Source organism: Camelus ferus, chromosome 14, assembly GCF_009834535.1.
Source record: "Camelus ferus isolate YT-003-E chromosome 14, BCGSAC_Cfer_1.0, whole genome shotgun sequence".
Classification (NCBI taxonomy): domain Eukaryota; kingdom Metazoa; phylum Chordata; class Mammalia; order Artiodactyla; family Camelidae; genus Camelus; species Camelus ferus.
In genome coordinates, this window is record NC_045709.1 from 11,695,515 (window position 1) to 11,714,255 (window position 18,741).

General features: G+C 49.4%; 1 protein-coding gene across 2 annotated transcripts in view; it reads right to left on the reverse strand.

The window, feature by feature from the left end:
- Positions 1 to 16,343, reverse strand: part of SLC25A15 (solute carrier family 25 member 15) — a 31,760-nt gene extending 15,417 nt beyond the window's left edge. For both annotated transcript variants that reach the window (XM_032496249.1, XM_032496248.1), the window contains exons 1-6: positions 16,107 to 16,343; positions 13,227 to 13,351; positions 7,923 to 8,181; positions 3,690 to 3,827; positions 1,342 to 1,511; positions 188 to 346 (exon numbers count right to left, since the gene is read on the reverse strand). In XM_032496249.1, the coding sequence (XP_032352140.1) occupies positions 188 to 346; positions 1,342 to 1,511; positions 3,690 to 3,827; positions 7,923 to 8,181; positions 13,227 to 13,281 (781 nt within the window). In that variant the 5' untranslated portion in view covers positions 13,282 to 13,351; positions 16,107 to 16,343. The remainder of the gene's footprint in view (positions 1 to 187; positions 347 to 1,341; positions 1,512 to 3,689; positions 3,828 to 7,922; positions 8,182 to 13,226; positions 13,352 to 16,106) is intronic.
- Between the last annotated feature and the right edge of the window lie 2,398 nt (positions 16,344 to 18,741).

Here is an 18,741-nt window from a genome sequence, read left to right on the forward strand (position 1 = left end):
TAAACATTCTTGAGAATAATGAAAGTAAGTTACAGAAAGGGGTTTTGAAATGAATCCACAAGTGTGGGATTATAGACAGTGCTAGAAAAAGGACATGAGGCAGGGGGAAGAGAGCCGTCACCCATCTGATCAGCCCCGAGAAGACAGCAGCGCAGTCACCTCCCCTGGTTCTGCAGCAGACACTCACCTTCATTCTTCACAACACTTATGAAGGTTCCGAAAAATCCTGCCTGTTTTCCAGACATGGAAAGAACTTGGATTCTGGATTTGATACAATCCACTGGGTAAACAGCAAGCCAGAGGCAGATTCCACCAAATCCACCGCTTAGCATCAAAGGGACAGGGCCTAGAGGAGGAAATTAGCAAACGGTATTTTCTCTCGAGAACAGCTGATGTGACATTTCCAGAGGTCAATGCAATAGTGGCTGCAGGTAGGGGCAAATACCAAAGCTGTAGCTCGGGAGCATAATTCTTGGAGGCAACTGTCAAGCCGTCTGAGAGCACAGGTTCTGTGTGGTAGTCTGGGACCATCCCTCAGCACACCAGACAAGGGGCAGCCCTAGTGAGGGTGGGTTTAGGCTGGTCACTATGGCCCTCCTGCCCCGTCCTCCGGAGGCCTGGCCCACCCAGAACCAGCAGGCCCCCCACACATGGCAATGCCCTACCATGAGGAATGAGAACAGAGGCCACTAAAACACAGGCTCCATCTTTTTTCAACCTTCTCACTCTTAAGAATTTTAATATTTTAATGCCCCACAGCCTTGATTCTTCCTTTACCATGAAAAAACAAAGCTGTCTTACTAAATGCAACAGTTAAGCCTGGGAGCTTGACTAATCCCAGAATAAGTTCAAAACACTGAAGGGAGGTGTAATCACTCATGTGAGCCCAACATGGATAAGGCTGTGTCAAGCAGCTAATTAGGATAAACTAGAAAGAACTACACTTCTCATTGCTCTCAAAACACTATCCAGATTACCAAATGTTTTAAGCTTATTGAAAGATGATTTATAGGTGATTTCCCCATTTGCTGGTGATTTCCCACTGGGGAATAATGTCTGTATTCTCCCCTAAAATGGATCCAGAGCAAATGAACAAATGGTATTCTCATAAAAAGTGTGGGATGTACTGCGCCAGCCTGTCTAGAGGCAATCACCAAGGCCGGAGGAAGGTGCTGGTTACCACCTGCTGCCACGATCTTTTCCAGCTTCCAGAAGCTCCCCGGTGCCCGGCGGACCTCCCCCACAACACGGGGCGCCGCACATGCAGAATCCACAGCGGCCACACCCCTGGGAAGCGGACACCATCCAACCCAACTGCGCTGTCCCTGACAACACGGTTACCTAATTCATCTTTTGATCTCCCTGATGCAAAAAACGATCGGCTCAGTTCATAGCCACCGAAGAAGAAGAAGTAGCCGGGCACTTCTCGGAGCAAAGTGCTCGATAGCCCGTGGTAGAAGCCCAAGGGGCCGTCCTTCCTCAGGATGCTCTTCACGACGGACCAGACTGTGCTGGGAGGAGACACGGGGTGAGGGGGGCGGTCAGCGCGGGCGGGGAGGGCGGACCACAGCATCGCACCCGATCAGCGGACCTCATGAAGCTCTAACGGCAAGCAGCTGGTGTTATAAACAGAGGAACCAGAATTCCGGGAATAAAAGGCTTCCTTCTGTGGGAAGGAAGTCTCTCAGAGAAACAGATACAGTTATTTTGTAACAAGTTTTATCACTGAACTCTCCTAGGATGAAGAGATTTTATTAAAATGGATGCATGTATTTCTAGAAATCATTATCAAAGAGCCAACACCCGTTTTTCCAACAGTGACTACATGAAATTACAATGACAGTGAGGGTTGTCCAAACTCAGCACGAACAAAATGGTGTTTGTGCCCAAGCCCTTCCCTTCCTTGATTCCTATCTCCTCAGCCTTTCCTTTGATCTGGTGTGTTTTAGGCAATTGGTTCCAGTGTTTAGGGTTTGTTTTGTTTTGCGTTAGTCTGGGGAAATGAGCAAATAACCTTAAGTGTTACTTAAAGGCAAGACACAAGAAATTCTAAGAGCTGAGCTACAGCTCCTGTAAGGCCGGACGCACCAAGAATTTAGTTCTCAGAGAGGTTGGTGTGTGATGATTTTTACTCGAGGTGGATCAGAGCCTGCGGCAGCCGGAACACAACACCTTCCGTGCAGGGGCTCCTCCTGACTGTGTGCGGGTGGCAGGCACTTCCCTCCAACCCAGCAACAGTGCTGGAAACCACACGCAGGAGCTCAGTGAGCCCCGAGAGCCTGACTTTATTCCCAGCAGGTGACCTGGCTTGGACCAGGAAGGATCAAGCCCCCAGGTAATAAAGGTAACCTGCTTCTAAGGTTCTTCTAACCCTCCCTCCCAGGCAGTACCCATTAGCCAGGCCCTGCCTGCGGGACCCTCTCCTTTTATAGAACCAAGTCATCCAACTCAAGACAATTAGCCCGCTTCCAATCCAAGTCTTAACTCCAAGCTACCATATCCCTGTGTGGGCACTGCTCTACCTGAGATGCAGTCCAGCCCCATATTAACAGAGTGTTCATCTACCTAAATCCTTTGGATCTAACAATCACTTTCTTTAAAAATACTTCAAACTACTTCCAAGAGCTACAAGGACAACTTCCCGGGGGCTGTTAAGGTTCTATTTCTTTATCTGGGCACTGGTTTACAAAGTCATGTTCATTTTGTGACTGTTTACATAACTGCACATTTAAGACTTCTTATGATTTCTGTGTGCACTCCTGTAATTGTGCGGAAATTGTATTTCAATAAAAAGCTTTAAAGACTTACACTTTAGGACTTCCAGGCTCTGAATAATACATTCAAACTGGTTGTAATGAATCTCACAGGTGCACAAAATAGGGCGCTATTACAAACCCCATCCTCACTGGAAGGAAACTGGTGACTCTGAAAAAGGTCAATTTATCTACTGTTTTTTTCCCCTAGCAAGTTTACTGGCTTTGAGTTAAACTTAGCCATACCCCTGACCAAACTTTTTGTCAGTTAAGATTAAAAAAAGCAAGTTTTCAGATTAATAAGGATAATAAATTGCTTTTCAGTTCTAATAAATCATAATAAATCATATTGTACGTACATACATTCACAGGGTAACTAGAATCTGTTTTTCAAGACAAAGTTGGAGAGAGAATTACTGAAGGCTTGCTATGCTTACGAGGGTTTTGATGAATGTTTTCAGAGTGTGAGCCCCTTGTAGGTACACTTGCAGGATTAGGGAGGAGGCGGAAGGAAGTTATCATCAGATCTGGGGGGATGAGCCTGAGCGCCCATGTGACACTGCAGAGCCAGCAAACACTCATCTCAGAATCCAAACCGGGACTTAGGAAATCTCAGCCCTCAGTTTCAAAGGGGCTGCTCTCTGCCTCCTGGTACAGCTAGGGGGTCACACCTTAGGCTCTCCACAGGCCAAAAGGGGTATAAGCTCCTGCTTCTCCACTTCTGGGACATTAAATATTTGTCTGTGACATTCTGTGGGTTGGGTCCAGCCATCACAGACAGTCCGTTCAGAAAATTATCCTCTGATTGGTAGAAAAAAAGTATTTGGAGTACATAAACCATTTCTCTGCCACTAGCTTTAGGACAACATAAAGTTTAAAAATACTCGCTACACCAAGGCAACAGGGACCCACGGTTTGTGCCCAAGCAGTGCTTACTTCTGGCTCTTGGCTATCCTTCCCGACATCTCCATTTCGTACATGGTCTGTAGGCGGCATTTCACGAGCTCCGTGGGGCAGAGGACCAGAGCAGCAAACGCAGAGGCGAAGGAGCCGGCGGCTGCGTTCTGCAGGTCACTGAAGGGACACAAGCACAGGGGACAGTCACCTGCCCGGTCACTCATTCACCTGGTACTCAGCACACGGAGACACTGATGGTAGAGGAGGGCGGAGGGAGGGGGAGGACACTTTTTCCGCACCCAGCAGGCACCTGCTGCTTCCTCTGAGGACTCTACAACCCTGAGGTTGACAGCAATACCCTGATTTCCATATGGGGAAAATGACTCTTAGAGAGGATACGTACTGTGCCCAGGGTCACATGGCTGCAAAGCGGCAAACCCAGGTCTGTGTGTCTGCCAAACCCACGCTCCTTTCACTAGTCACAGGGCCGGGGGCTGAATGTTTGTGTCCCCCACCCCAAATGTCTATGTTGAAGCCATAAGCCCCAAAGTGATGGCATTTGGAGTTGGAGGAAGGCCTTTGGGAGGTAACTAGGTTTAGCTGAGGTCGTGAGGACAGAGTCCTCATGATGGATTAGTGTCCTTATAAGAAGGGACCAGAGGGCTAGCTGGAGCACTCTCCACCACATGGGAACACAGCAAGGTGTCCCTCGGCAGACCATGGAGAGAGCCCTTACCAGATACCGAATCAGCCAGCACCTCGTTCTTGGACTTTGCAGCCTCCAGAACTGTGAGAAACAAATGTTTGTTGTTGAAACCACCCAGTCCCTGCTATTTGGTTCTAGCAGCCGGAACTAAGATACACAGTGACAGGGAAAAACCAAACCAAATATGGAAGGATGAAAAACTTACCCATGGTCCTGCCACCCCAAAACACACAGTTAATGCTTCAGTGTGTTTGCCACTAAACTTTGAATAAACTAGGTTCTGAGACCAACCCTCTGTGCCCCAAATCCAGCCTGGAGCAACCACAAGTTTAATGTAACTGACACAGATGAAAACCCAGGGTAAAATTTTAACCCAAAAGTTGCTTATCAATAAAAGATTTCCCAGGTCAGCTGATGACCTCCTGGACCTCAACCCAGGAAGGCACGAGAGGGGTGCAGTGGTGCCACAGAAGAGGGGCGGCCAGCCTGCAGGCTCAGTGGTTGTAGGTCAAATGGTGAAGCAGGAAATCTAAACGGAGGAATGATGCCCATAAATACAAAACTAGAAGAATTCACCTCATCTCACGTGGGTTTAGTACCACCGGCCTCAGTCAGGCTGAAGGCTGTGAAGCTGGAATCCAGTAAGAGTGCAAGAATATGGGGGAAACAGCTGAGAAACAAATTCCCAGGAAGACTTCTGAGAGTTCATGGGGGTCAGAAAAGGACACCCTTTCCAAACCCAGGGACAGTGTTTCATCACACAAGCATCACTGGCACTTGGTGGGGACAGTCTTTGGCTGGGCAGGAAGGATGGAGCTGCTCGCAGCAGGACAACTGACCCCGACACTCTCTTGCTAAATGCCAGCGGGATCCCCGCTGTCCCTGGAGACCAGGACAATTCTCAGACCTCCAGAAGCCCCTGGAGGTAACCCCTCGCCGCCTCCCTAGGTAGAGACGTCCTCTCACAATCTGCAAGCAGAAGCCTAACAGACCTACCACTTTCAACTGTCTTCATGTTCCAACTGACTAATAGTTACAGAAACTAACGGCAAACGTTACTACAGGCAAACCTCATTTTATTGCACTTTGCTTTATCACAGTTTGCAGATACTGCGTTTTTTTGAAAAATTGAAGGTTTGTGGTAACCCAGAATTGTCAGATGATGGTAAGCATTTTTTAGCAATAAAGTATTTTTACATTAAGGCATGCACATTGCTTTTTAAGAAATAATGCTACTGCACACTAACAGACTATAATCTAGTGTAAACATAACCTTGTATGCACTGGGAAGCCAAAAGTTCACGTTTACTGAGGTGGCCTGGAACCTGACCCGCAATGTCTCCAAGGTGTGCCTGCTAAAACCAAGAGCTGCCTTCCATCTTGGCCCCGATTTCCTTCTCCTGGGGCCTGGCCTCAGTGCCACATTTGGACGTGAGGCAGGTTCCTAGGGTCCAGACAGCCTGTTACACACCCAGGTCTCAGAATAGCTGGCTTGGAGCAGGCTTTCTTTCAGAAGGAAGACACTGCTTGCAGTATGGACTTCCTTTTGACCTAAGAGATTGCATGTCAGATGTTCCCAGTGGGGAGCCAGAATCTGGCACACAGCTTTCTAGGTGTGGGAACCTCCCCACGCCATCCCCTCCCATCCTTCCCACGGCCCTGACTGAGCTCATCTGTCAAAACCAAAGCTTAAATGGTTTCCGCTGTCTCTCCACCAGCCTGCAGGGCCATACTTGGCCTCCCTCAGGGACTCTCTGTCAACCTGCTGACAGGCCACAATTAGGGTCATTGACTGGCATCTGCCAAGTCTGCAGGAACAAAGGTGGCATCAATAAATGCAGACGTCTATTCAGTCCGAGATGCAGCAACGCCTGAACGATCCCCAAGCAGTTACAGGGCAGCCGCAAGGCCGGATCAGCTCTGCGGTGGACTTTGGCTTTCTAATAAATACTTTCCTTGGCCAGCCGGCAATAGGTGTTGGGGATTTTGTAAGAATCAACTGTTTTGTCACCCACTCAACAAACACGTATCTGAACACTCCTGCTGTGTCAGACCCCGTCCAACCAAAGTTGGAAAGAACGCTGCTTGGGTAGTGCTCAAACCGGGAACAAATATTGACAGTATCTCTGCGGAAAGTCACAACAGGTGCTCACGAGCAGTTCTTTCCTTTAGCTGCTTCTGCATAATTATTAATCTTTTCTCTAGACCTGACCCCTACGAAGCACTCTGGAGCCCCACCTGTGGTCTGCTGGAAAGAATGCTGGGTGGGGGTTCTGAAGACACAGGCCAGAATCCTGCTTCCATCACTTATTAACCCAGGGGCCCTCAGGACGTCAGTGCCTGCACTAGGGCTTCCCCATCTCTAAAACAGGTGCCACCGCCTGCCCGGACCCTCTCACAGGACCGTGGTGAGGGATAAAACAAATAAATAAAAAAGACAAGAGTGCTGGGTTGGGCCGAGGGAAAGAAGGTTTCTTCACTGCAGGACCTGTGGTTGCCCACTCCCCACCCTCTCCCCCGAGCTGTCCTTTTCTCAGGATGCCACAGGAGACCTAAACTCCAGGTATACCCAGCTAGCGTCTCTCCCTCAAGTGGGAAGAGCTAGTCACAGCGGTGCTCTTCCTGCCCGTCTCCACCGTGCGACACCACATCCTGCTGGTTTGTTTCCCCCGTGTTTCTGTACATCCTCTTCTTCCCGACCCCTCCCTGCTGGAAGGTCCCAGGATCCTGTAAATACTGTCTCCCTGAGTGATTCCATCCAATCCTGAGCCTTTAGAACACAAGTTCCATCCATCAGGACAGGATTCCTGCTATAAACAGGAACACCTCCAGGAACCCCAGAGAACACTTCTGTACAAAGGGAACCTACTTTAGTCACATGGAACCTGTAGTTGCACAAGTTTCAAATTCCTACCAAAACCACCAATAAGACAGCCCTTTGCAACCATGCAGCTAATAATTTTAAATGACTTAAATCAGTGTTCAAAGGAGGGAAGGCTAAACACCCTAGTGGTTTCCAAATTCCTTTATATATATATCTCTATCTGTATAATAAATACCCAAGGGATGGCCAAGCACAAGCCAAAGTCTGATGTCTGGAGCAGGCTTGGCCAAGGGAACAGTCGGTTCACCTGCATCTTCTCAGATACTCTGATCTTTTCTAAAATTCCAAGTTTCTCCTCAAATCTATTTCACTTTTTTAATACTCTGCATTTTGCTGATGACATGGAACCCAAAATTCAGGTCACAAATTGCATCCACGGTTTAAGTCCAGCACTTCTGCCCACAGAGAAGTGGCACCACCAGCAGCATTTGAAAAGCACCTTCCTGAAGAAGGGAAGGAATGCGAGGGTGGCTGGTTCTCTGCGGTGGAATATGGGCAGCTCTCCTTTTGCATAATTCATATGTGTTTTCCCAGTTTTATATGATGGGATGTATGACTTCATAATCAGAGAGTAGTTTTTTAAAAAAGGAAATGTTCTTACCCTGAAGCTCTCATGAAAATTTTGACTATGCAAATATTATTTTTTAAACAAACTGAAAAAGTGTCAGCGACCTCCACTCACCTCAGCTTTGCCTTCCTGTCCAGTCCAACCACCTTCCGTACCACCTGCTGGCAGAAGCCATAGCACATGAAGAGCACGGAGTTCTCGGCGATGTTGGCGATCAGCGCGGGGCTGGTCCCCTTGTAGAAGCCCCGGAAGCCCACCTGGGAGTAGGTCTTCAGGCAGCAGTCGGTGAAGCCCCTGTACAGGTTGGGGAACGTCTGCATCTTCACCTTCATTGTGTCGAAGGGCTGCCCGGTCAGCACACATGCTGTGCCTCCTGCAACCAGGACAGAGTCCTTGTCCAGCAAGAACCTCCAGCTGTGTGTCAGGGTGTGACTTCGAGGGCTCACAGAGACGAGGGACAGGCGACCCACCCCCGGGCTTGGCTCTGCATCACCTCATTTTGACCTCTTCGTCCCTGAAACCTTCTAGCCAGTCCAATAAAACTTCGAGGGGGTCCCTCCTGTGCCTGGCACCCAGCTCCAACCCTAAAGGACCTCACACTCCATAGGAAAGAGAGACATGTGTTCAACAGTCAAAGCCATAGGATGCAAAGGTGTGACATGTGTCTAGGAGCATTGCGCAGAGGGAACTGGGCTAAAAGCCTGACTCTGCTGTGAGATCCTGTACAAGCAATGGAACTTCTGAGATTCATCCCCTATCAGATTAGCATAAGGATTAAATAAAAATGGAAGAGAAGGTTTAACATAATCGCTGCTACACAAGTTGCTAATGATTAGCAGGTAACTTCCACATAAAAGGAAGGGGAGAAGAGTCCATCACTCTGCTTTGCCTGATGCCCAGTGGTACTGATGACTATCAGAAAAATAACAGAGGAATAGGACACAGATAAAGGAAACAAAGAGTCTGACTAGTCCTTGAAGAGCTCAATGACTGACCCCTTATTTAGACTCTACCAATTAATGATTCGTAATCAGATAGGAAATGGATTGAAACTTACGTTTGCTTAGCATAAACCATTTTTATGCTTTCATACTGTAAGGGTATTAAATACAGCAAAATCTAAATTGCATTCGATTACTTCAACAAAAGTTCTGAACGTAAGGAAAAGAATAAACTATAAACACTGTAATACCTCCAGACCCTGGATGGGGTCAGCATTCGGGGAAGTCCCACTGGCTAATGCTTCTGCCTCCCCTTGGGCCTGAGACATGCCCTGCTGTGTCAGGAAATGTAACCATCAGGTGGGGTTATTAAAGCCTCAACAGAATTGAAGAGAAGGCTTACATAAAATAATTAAGAAATGCAATTTCATAACTTCGACATAATACATAGTTACTCCCACTAAGTTGTGGACACTGGAGACAGAGGGAGGGCTGTTAAGAATAACTTCCAAGTAATTATTGGCAGGTAGATAGCTTCAAAAAGTCTGAAAACGATTTGCTCTCTTCTTTGAAGCAAGCACAAATATGATTTCTGCGATCCTATCACCACTGTTCCTTTCTTCTAGGGGAGCAAGGACACATTTCCGCCACATTTCTGCCTTATCTTGCCTCACTGTCCCCAGTCCTGAGTTAGTGGAGCACAATTTAATGAGATGTTACTATAATTAGAGTTATTCTCTCCCAGGTACTGATGGGCTAGAATCAAATAAGATCCTACTTACAGCAAAAACAATTATCCCAAAAGAGGTGAATGTCAGAATTTTTAAAGTGGGTTCATAATTTTGATAACCTAGATGCAGCTACATGGAATAATGCATTTAATTCAGAGCATTAATATTTTTACTAGAAGTTGCCCACATTTTAACCCAATCATCCTGAACAGTGCAGACATCTGGGTTCCTACAAAATGCATTTGTTGCCTATCTGCACCAGTTACATCTCCAGCAGGGAGAAGGTAGGAGGCTCATGAATTTTCAAATGCTAGCTCCAATTCCCACCCTCCATCCATGGAGGAAAGCTAACTTCCTATGTAATGTCCCACACACAAATGACACAGTCATGGCATTCACTGTCCCCGCCTCAAGGGGGTGATGACTATTCTGAATGCCAGCACCAACTCCTGAGACCCAGCAGGTCCTCATACCTACCAAGTCAGTGAAGCTATGAGTAATTTATAGGAGTTAACTCTTTCGCCACTTGCTGAGAGCTCAGACCCTAAGATCACCTCAGTCTCCTTAACAAGTGGAAATAGCCTCTGCCCTCCTGTGTGGGTGTCACCGTTTCACTTTGCGGGAGATGCAGAAGTGTCTTGCATCCTACACTCCACCGAGGTTGGGGCTCTGGATGTTCAGTCTGACACAGTGGAGCCAGCAAATGACAAAGTGTTGAGGAAATCCACCAGGGCTGGGACAGTGATGGCGGTGAGGGAGGGCAGAGGTGGACACGGAGAAGCAGACCTTCACCCAGAGGGACCTGGTCCACCCTGCCCACTCAAGCAGAGGGGAGAGTCTCAAACCCCTGGAGGCAATGTTCCATTTAATGGCAGAGAGGCTGTCATTTTCAAAATATTCTAATCAAAAAAGTTTTTTGGTTTGTTGTTAATTTGGCATTTGAGATGATCAATGATCTGAAATGCCACATTTCCTGACAACACTACTTAAACAAGGCACGTTTGTGAGAGAGCAGTTCATGCAGAGAATGCATCATTTTATAGTTGTTCAACTACCAAATCTTAAAGTGCCACCAACATTTACATTTAAGGGGATTTAACTTTTGAGTTCCAAGTTGCCTTATTTCAATAATTTATCCAGTTACCTAACTATCTTCTTCAAATCCTCCCCAACCCAGTTCCTGGGGCTCTGGATCTTTTCCTGGAATCTCTCCTGCAGCAGCTTCAGATACTGACAGCTTCCCTGTGCTTTAGAGCAGATGAGCTGGGTTGCAAGACTGCGTGGTGGGGGATATTTGATTAAGAGGAAAAGGAGACACACACACACAGAACACAGGGGTGCTACACCTGTATCACCTCAGACCACGGCTGCCTCCCTCTGCTCCCACACACATCACACCGCTTCCATGGGTGGGCTGTGTCCACACAACACTAGGGGTCCTCTGCACCTGGCAGGAAACAGGGTGCTATTACAGGCCCCATTCTCACTGGAAGCAAACTGATGACTCTGAAAATGGTCAATTTATCTACTGTTTTTCCCCCCAGCAGGTTTACTAGATCTGGGGTGATAAGCCTGGGTACCAGCAAATATTCATCTCAGAGTCCAAACTGGGACTTAGGAAAGCTCAGCCCTCAGTTCCAAAGGGGCTGCTCTGTGCCTCCTAGTACAGCTGGGGATCACACCTTAGAAAAACCCCAAAGCCCATCAGTTTCCCCGACCAGAGAGCTGGGACAGTGAAGGCTCCAAATGAATCCCCACCTCAGGGGGCACTGCTGGCCCATTACGTGGTATTAAAACAAAGACGACAAAACAAGGTAAGGAACCAAGCAACCAAGGTCCTGGCCTTGTCTTTACACCACCTAGCTGTGTAACCTTGAACAAATCCACTGTCCCTCTCGGGGTCCCTTTTCCACACATACGATGAGCATTAGAGCCAATGGTCTCTAAAGGCCCCTTTGAGCTCCATCTCTGAAGACGGAGGCCCCTCTGAAGTGGGGCTGTGGCTTCCCGGTCCCAGAAAGGGAGTTCCCATGTCACTAACAGGGACCCCCTCTGCTCAGCCCCAACCAGCCCGGCACAGGCTTAGAATACAGACCCCCTGCAGGGGAGCCTGCTGCCCTTGGAAGTTAGACAACCGGGGCAGCACTACGTCAGTGAGGGGTGACCCTGGGTTACCAGCCCAGGAAGGCACACCTACCCAGTTACCAGGAAAGTGAAATGCTAGCCTGTACAAGGGCCTGATACTCGTTTCTACTAGTGTAAAAAAGCACGTGCACAGGCAAATGTCTTACACAGCCAGGCTCCCGACAACACTGTTGCAATTGATACCTTTAAAATTTACTGAATGTTTTAAATGTGGCACTCCCATAGCTTTTCCTAGAAAGCCATTTATGGGCAGGTGCTTTCCTTCAGTCACAACAGATCCTATGTCTTTGATAGACCGACTGAAGGACATAAAATTCCAAGAGCTGAGCATCCCTCCCGGAGCGTAATTCCCTCCTACTGCGGAGACACATACCGAGCCCAGGTGTTCTCAGGAGGGTAAGAGGATGCCAGAGGCATCAGCACCCCTGCTGTGTGGCGGGGGGCCTGGCGGCTGCCGCTCAATTCCATGGTAGGGTGAGGGGCTGACCCAAAGGCATGCGGCAGGCAAGAGGCCATGGGGGGAACCAAGTGGCCCTTGCTCCCCTGCTCCTTGTGGCCTCTGACCTGGCAGCGCCCTTGCTTGCACTTCTTATCAGTGTGGGCAACACGCTGTCCCCAGCCGTCCTCATGAGACTGCCTTGGCTGATTTCTGGTTCACAGGGAAATACTTTGATCTTCCCTGAATCCACAATTTCTTTACAATTAAGAAGACAACAGGATGAGAGGAGGTGGCTCTCTGACTGCCCTTGATTGGTTGACCCAGGAGTTCCTACCGGCTAAGAGGACAAAGGGCAACCCACACCCCTGGCCTCTCCACTCCGACTCATTGTAAGAAATCGGTGCAGGAGGCAAGGGGAAGCTAGGATTTTCACCTGGGAAGTATGAGCTTTCCAGTGCTCCTCCAGCCTTAAAATAATCCAGGAATCTGGAGAAGCAATCAAATCACCATCCAGTCACTTCCAGTTCTGTCCTTTGTCTCAGCCTGAGTAAAGGCGACATTTCTAAAGAGGGGCCTGCCTGCTGTTGCAAGCACCGCCCAGGACAATTTACCTGTGCCCCACGGGGTCAGAGTCTGCCCTAGGCTCACTCCCTGGGCAATCCTGGGCCTCTCCTTTCCTTTCAGGGCAACTGAAAGGACACAGTTGAAAGTCAGTCTCATTCATCAAAGACATTTCTAAGGGTGTCTCCTTTTCTCTCCCTAGCGGTAGTCAGGACAGTAACTGGGACCTCCCTGGAGAGATGACACAGTGTTATTTTCGCACTACCAGGGCTCTGAAGACTGCCTGGCTTGGAGCAGAATCCTGCATGACCCAGCCACGCGGCAACAGACAAGTGACTTCAGTTCTGAGCTGTGCTGTTTTCCAGCTGTAAACTGGGGACATTTGCACCCAGTCCCCTGACTCGGTTTTAATACCATGGGAACTACTCTACCTTCCGCTGTGCTCGGAAGACAATATCACACTTGCATTAAGTGGATTCATTCCGGGGTTAAAGCATATTGCTTCTGGAGTAACAAAGGTAATGCTCTCACCACACTTTCACTCGATCTCACTTGTAGAAGGTACTTGAGGAACAGAGGATGGGGTTTTCTCTGGGGTTACCTGCAGCCCCGGCCATGAGGTCAATGGCGGCTTGGATGGCAGGATTGGATTTCATGTCAGCCCACTCCTCTGCTGCACTCCGTGGAGGACAACTCTCTGGAGCTTAGGATGGGCACCTCATACCCCTGGAAAGAGGCAAGAGTTCACCATCAGTCGGGCCTCTACAGCCCTCCCTTTCTCTAGGCTGGCTGCCTAGATACTGGACCTGAACTTCTGAGAACAAGGAAATTGGCTCTACATTGATCCAAAGGAAGGGGTTCAAGGTATCAGAGCAGCTTAAAAAGCACACAGATCATAACCCTTTCCTGAGTATCAACGCTACAGCCACCAGTGGAGACATTTCAACCAACCTTTCGGAAACCCTCAGAAACAAACACCAAATGAGCAAGCCAACCAGACACCCCCAGCACCATCAAACCAGGCCTTTTTAGAGGCCTAAGTTACGCTCTCAATCCACTAGGCTCTGTTCCAAATTCAGACAGCAGCCTGTGTCAGGACCCTAAGAGGTCACAAAACAGGAGGTCTGGAAAGGAATGGGTTAGGAGCTCTGCCCAGTGACACACACCTGGGTCTGAATGCCTGCCCTGCCACCAGTCAGGTGGCCCTTTGGGCCTCTAAAGCTGGAGGTCCCTGTCTAGACAAGGTGAATAATAGAAGTACTATCATTAGAATACAAAGGCAATCACAAATAGCCACATCAGACAGAGGATGATGACCTGTGAATACACACGAGTTCTTAGAGCACCTACACAGCCAGCACCAGTTATTGTCATCAGCCCCCTCCAGAGCGTCTCAACCGTAAATGTGCACACAAATCACCTGGGGACCTTGTTAAAATGCCAGTTCTGATGCGATTGGCCTCAGGTGGGACCAGAAATGTTGTCTGCCTAGCATGTTCCCAGAAGAGGTTGATCACTCCAGGCTACCAACCACATTTTGAGAAGCAACACCTGGTCCATTGGGGCCCTAATTTACTTGATAAGAATCACCTGGGACACTTGTTAAATATTCAAATAACCAAGCCTCTCTCCTGGAGATCTTGATTCAGTAGATTGAGCTGGAGCCTAGAAGTTTGGGAAAATCCGAGTCTACTTGTCTACCTTTAGACAAAAATCAATCATTGTTGAGACATGGTTCATTAACATAAAAATTAAAATAACCAATTCAGCAACCAACTCTGTATGGTTTTCAAACTATGTCACTGACTTATGCATGAATAACAAGGAACGCTTTTTATTCATCACACAGAAGACCTGTGTGATCCCAAGTCAGGCCACCTCTCAGAGGAGGGGGTGGGTGGGCTGGATGGTCGATGAACGCAGCCACCAAGAAGTTTTTTAACCACTTGAAGTATGTTGCCAAAGACCAGACACCAAGAATCTTCCTTTCTTTACAAAAAAAAAAGTTTAAAATCAGCAACAGCAAGAAGCACAGTACTTAATAAAGCAGCTAAGACGTACAAAACACCGATTTCATGTGACTGGTGGGCCTGGGGAGGCAGTATCAGCTACTAAGGTTGATGATACAGTGGCCATTCCAAATCAAGAGAAGGGTATCAGGGTCCTAATCCAGTCTTCTCCTTATCCAGATGAAACACTGAGGCCAGAGGAAGACAAAGGCTTGTCCAAGGTCACACAACAAGTCAGTGGCAGACAGAGGACTCAAGTTTTGCCTTTTGGGTCTGTGCCTATCAACCAAAACATAATTCCAGAGTATTCCAACCTGGCCAAAGAGAAAATGCCCAACCCTGCATTTTAGAGGAAAGTGGAGGCAAGTGGGGAGAGGAGTCACACAGACAAGGCACATCCAATGTGGCCTCTCAGAAAAACCCCAGGGGTTTATTCCCTTGGGGGTGGACGTTCCTTTCCTAACTTGGAGAGGCCCAAAGTCATCAAAGTCAATTCAACCCCTTTAGGTAAGTCAAACTTAAACACATCAAATCCTACAAATAACTACTTGTAGAATTATTAGAACGATAAACAGTGATCGGAAGTAATGGATTAACTCAGGAGGTGTGGACAATTATTTCAAGTTACTCATAGCTTTGGCTTGAAGAAGACACGTGACTTCAGGGAGACAAGATTGATCAGCATGAGTTAAACCGCTCGTAAGTCATCGGTACCACTAGAATCGAAATAGAAAAACTGAATCCTGCCAGCGTCCCTTTATCCCTCTTTCAAACTACACCAGAGTCCGAATCCAGAAGAAACAAACAGCGCCGACTGTACATCTTTCTTGCTCCTTGGGGAAATTAATTTCCCCTGTGGGGAATCCGAGGAGGCCGCATTCCTCACTAGGTAACAGGAATTGCTCCGGGAAGATTCCAGCTTCAGGCCGAAGCCGGCGCAGGGGGAGGCCGCCCACCACCCGACTGCCCAGAACCGGGGCCCAAGGGCGCTGGGCAGCCCCGCCGGGCGCTCCTGATGCGAGGGCTCGGGAGCCCCGTCCGCACAAGGGGCGGCTTGGGGAGACAAGTTCCAACTTTGTCTTTCCGGCTCTCAACGTTCGCTGGCTCTGCCGCAGCAACCTGCGAGTATCTCCCATTCATAAGCACCTCCGCTCTGCCCAGCGCGGGGCTCAGGCGGCGCGGAGCCGGGAGGCTGGGTGACACGACCAGGGGGCAAAGGAGGGCAACCTTATCCAGCAGGGGACCACTGCGGGCAGGAGGCCGCGGGGCCCGAGGGTTTCCGGGGATCCCCGGGCAGCGCGCGGGAAAGGGGCGCCCGCGGATCCCCGGGCACGTGTGCGGCGCGGCGGGCCCGGGACCCCGACTGCCCGGGAAGGTCACGCCGCCCCGGAGCCGAGGCCCGCCCGCTCCCCGCTCCCTCCTCCCCGCCGGCTGCCTGCAGCCCGCGAGCGCCCGACCCGGGCCGCGCTCACCGCCGCGCCGGCCGGCCACGTCCCGTTCGCGCTCCGCCGCCCGCTCTCGGCTCTGGCTCGGCGGCGGGGGCGGCCGTTTACACCCACGTCGGCCGCGGCCTGGCCCTCGGCCCCCGGCCCCGCCTCCCGCGCCGGACGGCACCCGGCGGGCCTCCCCGAGGGCTCAGGAGCGCCCCTGCGGCCGGGCCGGGCGGCGCGGGGCAGGGGCCCGGGCGCCTCCTGCCCGCCCGGCCGCCCGGGAAGCGGAAGTCGGCGCGGTGCGGCGGCGCGCTCGGGCCGGGGGACGTGGCGGGGCCCGGCGCCGGGAGCGGGCGGGGCTGGCGGGGCGCGGGGAGCCCGGGCCGCCGCGTCACTCTCCAGCTTCTCGGTTCCCGAAGGCTCTGGGAGCTCGACCCCGGTTAGACCAGGGCTGGGGGTGTCCGCAGTTACGACGAGTGACTGAATATCCTCGCTGGGACCCGGGGCTCAAGTCCTAACTTTACATTATAACTGAGTACGAAAGTACTGGAAAGGTAGTGATGAAAAATAAATTCGCTTATTGCCGGTTAAAAAAAAATCCCCGTTCTGCCTCCCGCGAGGAAATCTGTCTCCACCGATGAGTTTGGGAAAGCGCCCTCACCGATGAAAACTGTAACTCTCCATTAGCCTTTTAGTTCCTAATGAAATATAGGCTATTTCTATGGCTCTCTGGCATTTCATTAAAAGCAGTATTCACGGAATCTGCAGTACAGGAATTTTCTCTAGTGCCCTAGACAAAGAGGTAATACCCACTCATCGGAAGGGTCTTGGTCTATTACAGACAACTCAGTGTAAGTCACGGCATTCCGAGTGTTTTGGTTCAAATTCATGCATTTATTTTCCTTTTCTACACAGTGTTTTCTATCTTAAAACGTGCTATCGTTTTCTTTTACAACTTTCTGCCATGTTTGGATGTGGTGTTGGACTACTGCCTATGTAATTTAAGTGATTTTTGGCGAGGGCCAGTGACAAATATTTGAGGTAAGCTGTGTTAGTCTTTAACATGGATGCAGAGCCGGATAGACCTTCCTGAGGGAGGAGGTGCTATGAAGGTATCAGAGCTCCTGATAACTGGGGGCCACTCATCGACACAGCACAAGACTGCCTTTTCACAGAATCAGCACTTTAGAACTCAAGCCTCTGGAACATAATTTAATTACACAAACAAGCCAGAGAGTTTGAGTGACTTGCTCAAAGTGACATGTAACCTAACTAGTGGGAAGCAGATCGGGGAGCAGCACCTGACAGCTGCTCATTGTAAGAGTCCCAGCCTCCGGAGTGCTTTGATTCAAACTTCATGCATTTATTTCCCTCCGGTTATAAGGTCCTAGAGGACTAGGACTTTCAGAATCACCTGACCCAGTGGTTTTTGCAAACTAGAAAGATGAGGCCCAAAGGAGCTGAATAGGGACAGGCCCAGATCTCCTGTTACAGGTTAGAAAGAGCACTGGACTTGGAGCAGGCCACGTGTGTAAAAATCTCTGTGACCCTCAGTGAGTGATTTAACCTTTTTAAACCCCAGCCATCACGTGACAGCATCAGCATCACGGGCTCCTTTGAACCCCCTGCTCTGGGAGTGCTGCATCAGTTCAGCGTGGGCTGGCAGCTGCTGCTCCGGGTCAGGGTCTGTACTCTCGCTGAGCCATCAGCACCCCTGGTACTTTGCCTTGTCTTTCTCCAACCCCTTCCTCTCCTCCCCCCCACAAACTCTCATTACTCTCTCCAAACCTTTGTCAGCTCTTCTCTCCCTCACCCCTCCTTAACAACAACCCTCAGCCTCAATTCTGTAAACTAAGAAGCAATCAGGAAACTTTTAAGCAGATTTTTAACTCCTAATCAGCAAAGTTGCCTTTTTTTTGCACGAACTGTCATCTGTACTTTCTCTGCTTGTTGGACCACCGTGGCTAGCAACGAGACTGGCGAAGAAAACGAGGCTAGGAGAGGTTAAGTGACTTGCCCGTTGTAATACAGTTACTAAGGGAAGGGCTGGGACTCAACAAAATTCACGTTCTTAACTGCTACATTGTAACGTGATACCTCCCAGAAGGCTTCCTCTTAAAAGCAAGAGGGTTGCAGGAGCTGGAAGTCCTTTCTCCTGGAATCCATTTCCCTCCATAATATTTTATAAAATCACCTTAGCAGCTTAAAATCCGTCACAGCCGTGACTCTTTCTGCTATCATTGTTTTAGGAATAGAGAAATATAAAGATGTAAAAATCTTAACATCTCACAGGAGCTCAGAGAATTGATTAGAAAACCACTGGGTTGGCATTAACTCATAAAAGTGTACTTGCAAGCTTTGTCCTAAGGGTAATTCCCCAGGGACCTGATGGCCCCTTGAGAACAGAATTTTAGAGTCATGCATCACTGCTCTCCACAGAGATAAGTCAACTCAATAGTATTTCAGATCCAGGTTCGAAACAGCAAACAAGTCGATGCACTGACCTCTTTGTTCCAGGCAGCTGCTTGCTGCATTTGGGATTGCACAATCTAGGGCCGTCAGTGCAGCTGGCTGTGTGATGAGAGGGCAGGTATGACGCAGGTCAGAGGTGAGGGGACGGAGTGGTCACATGGAAAAGGGAGCTTTTGCTTTTTCAACAGGATTTCACAATGCACTG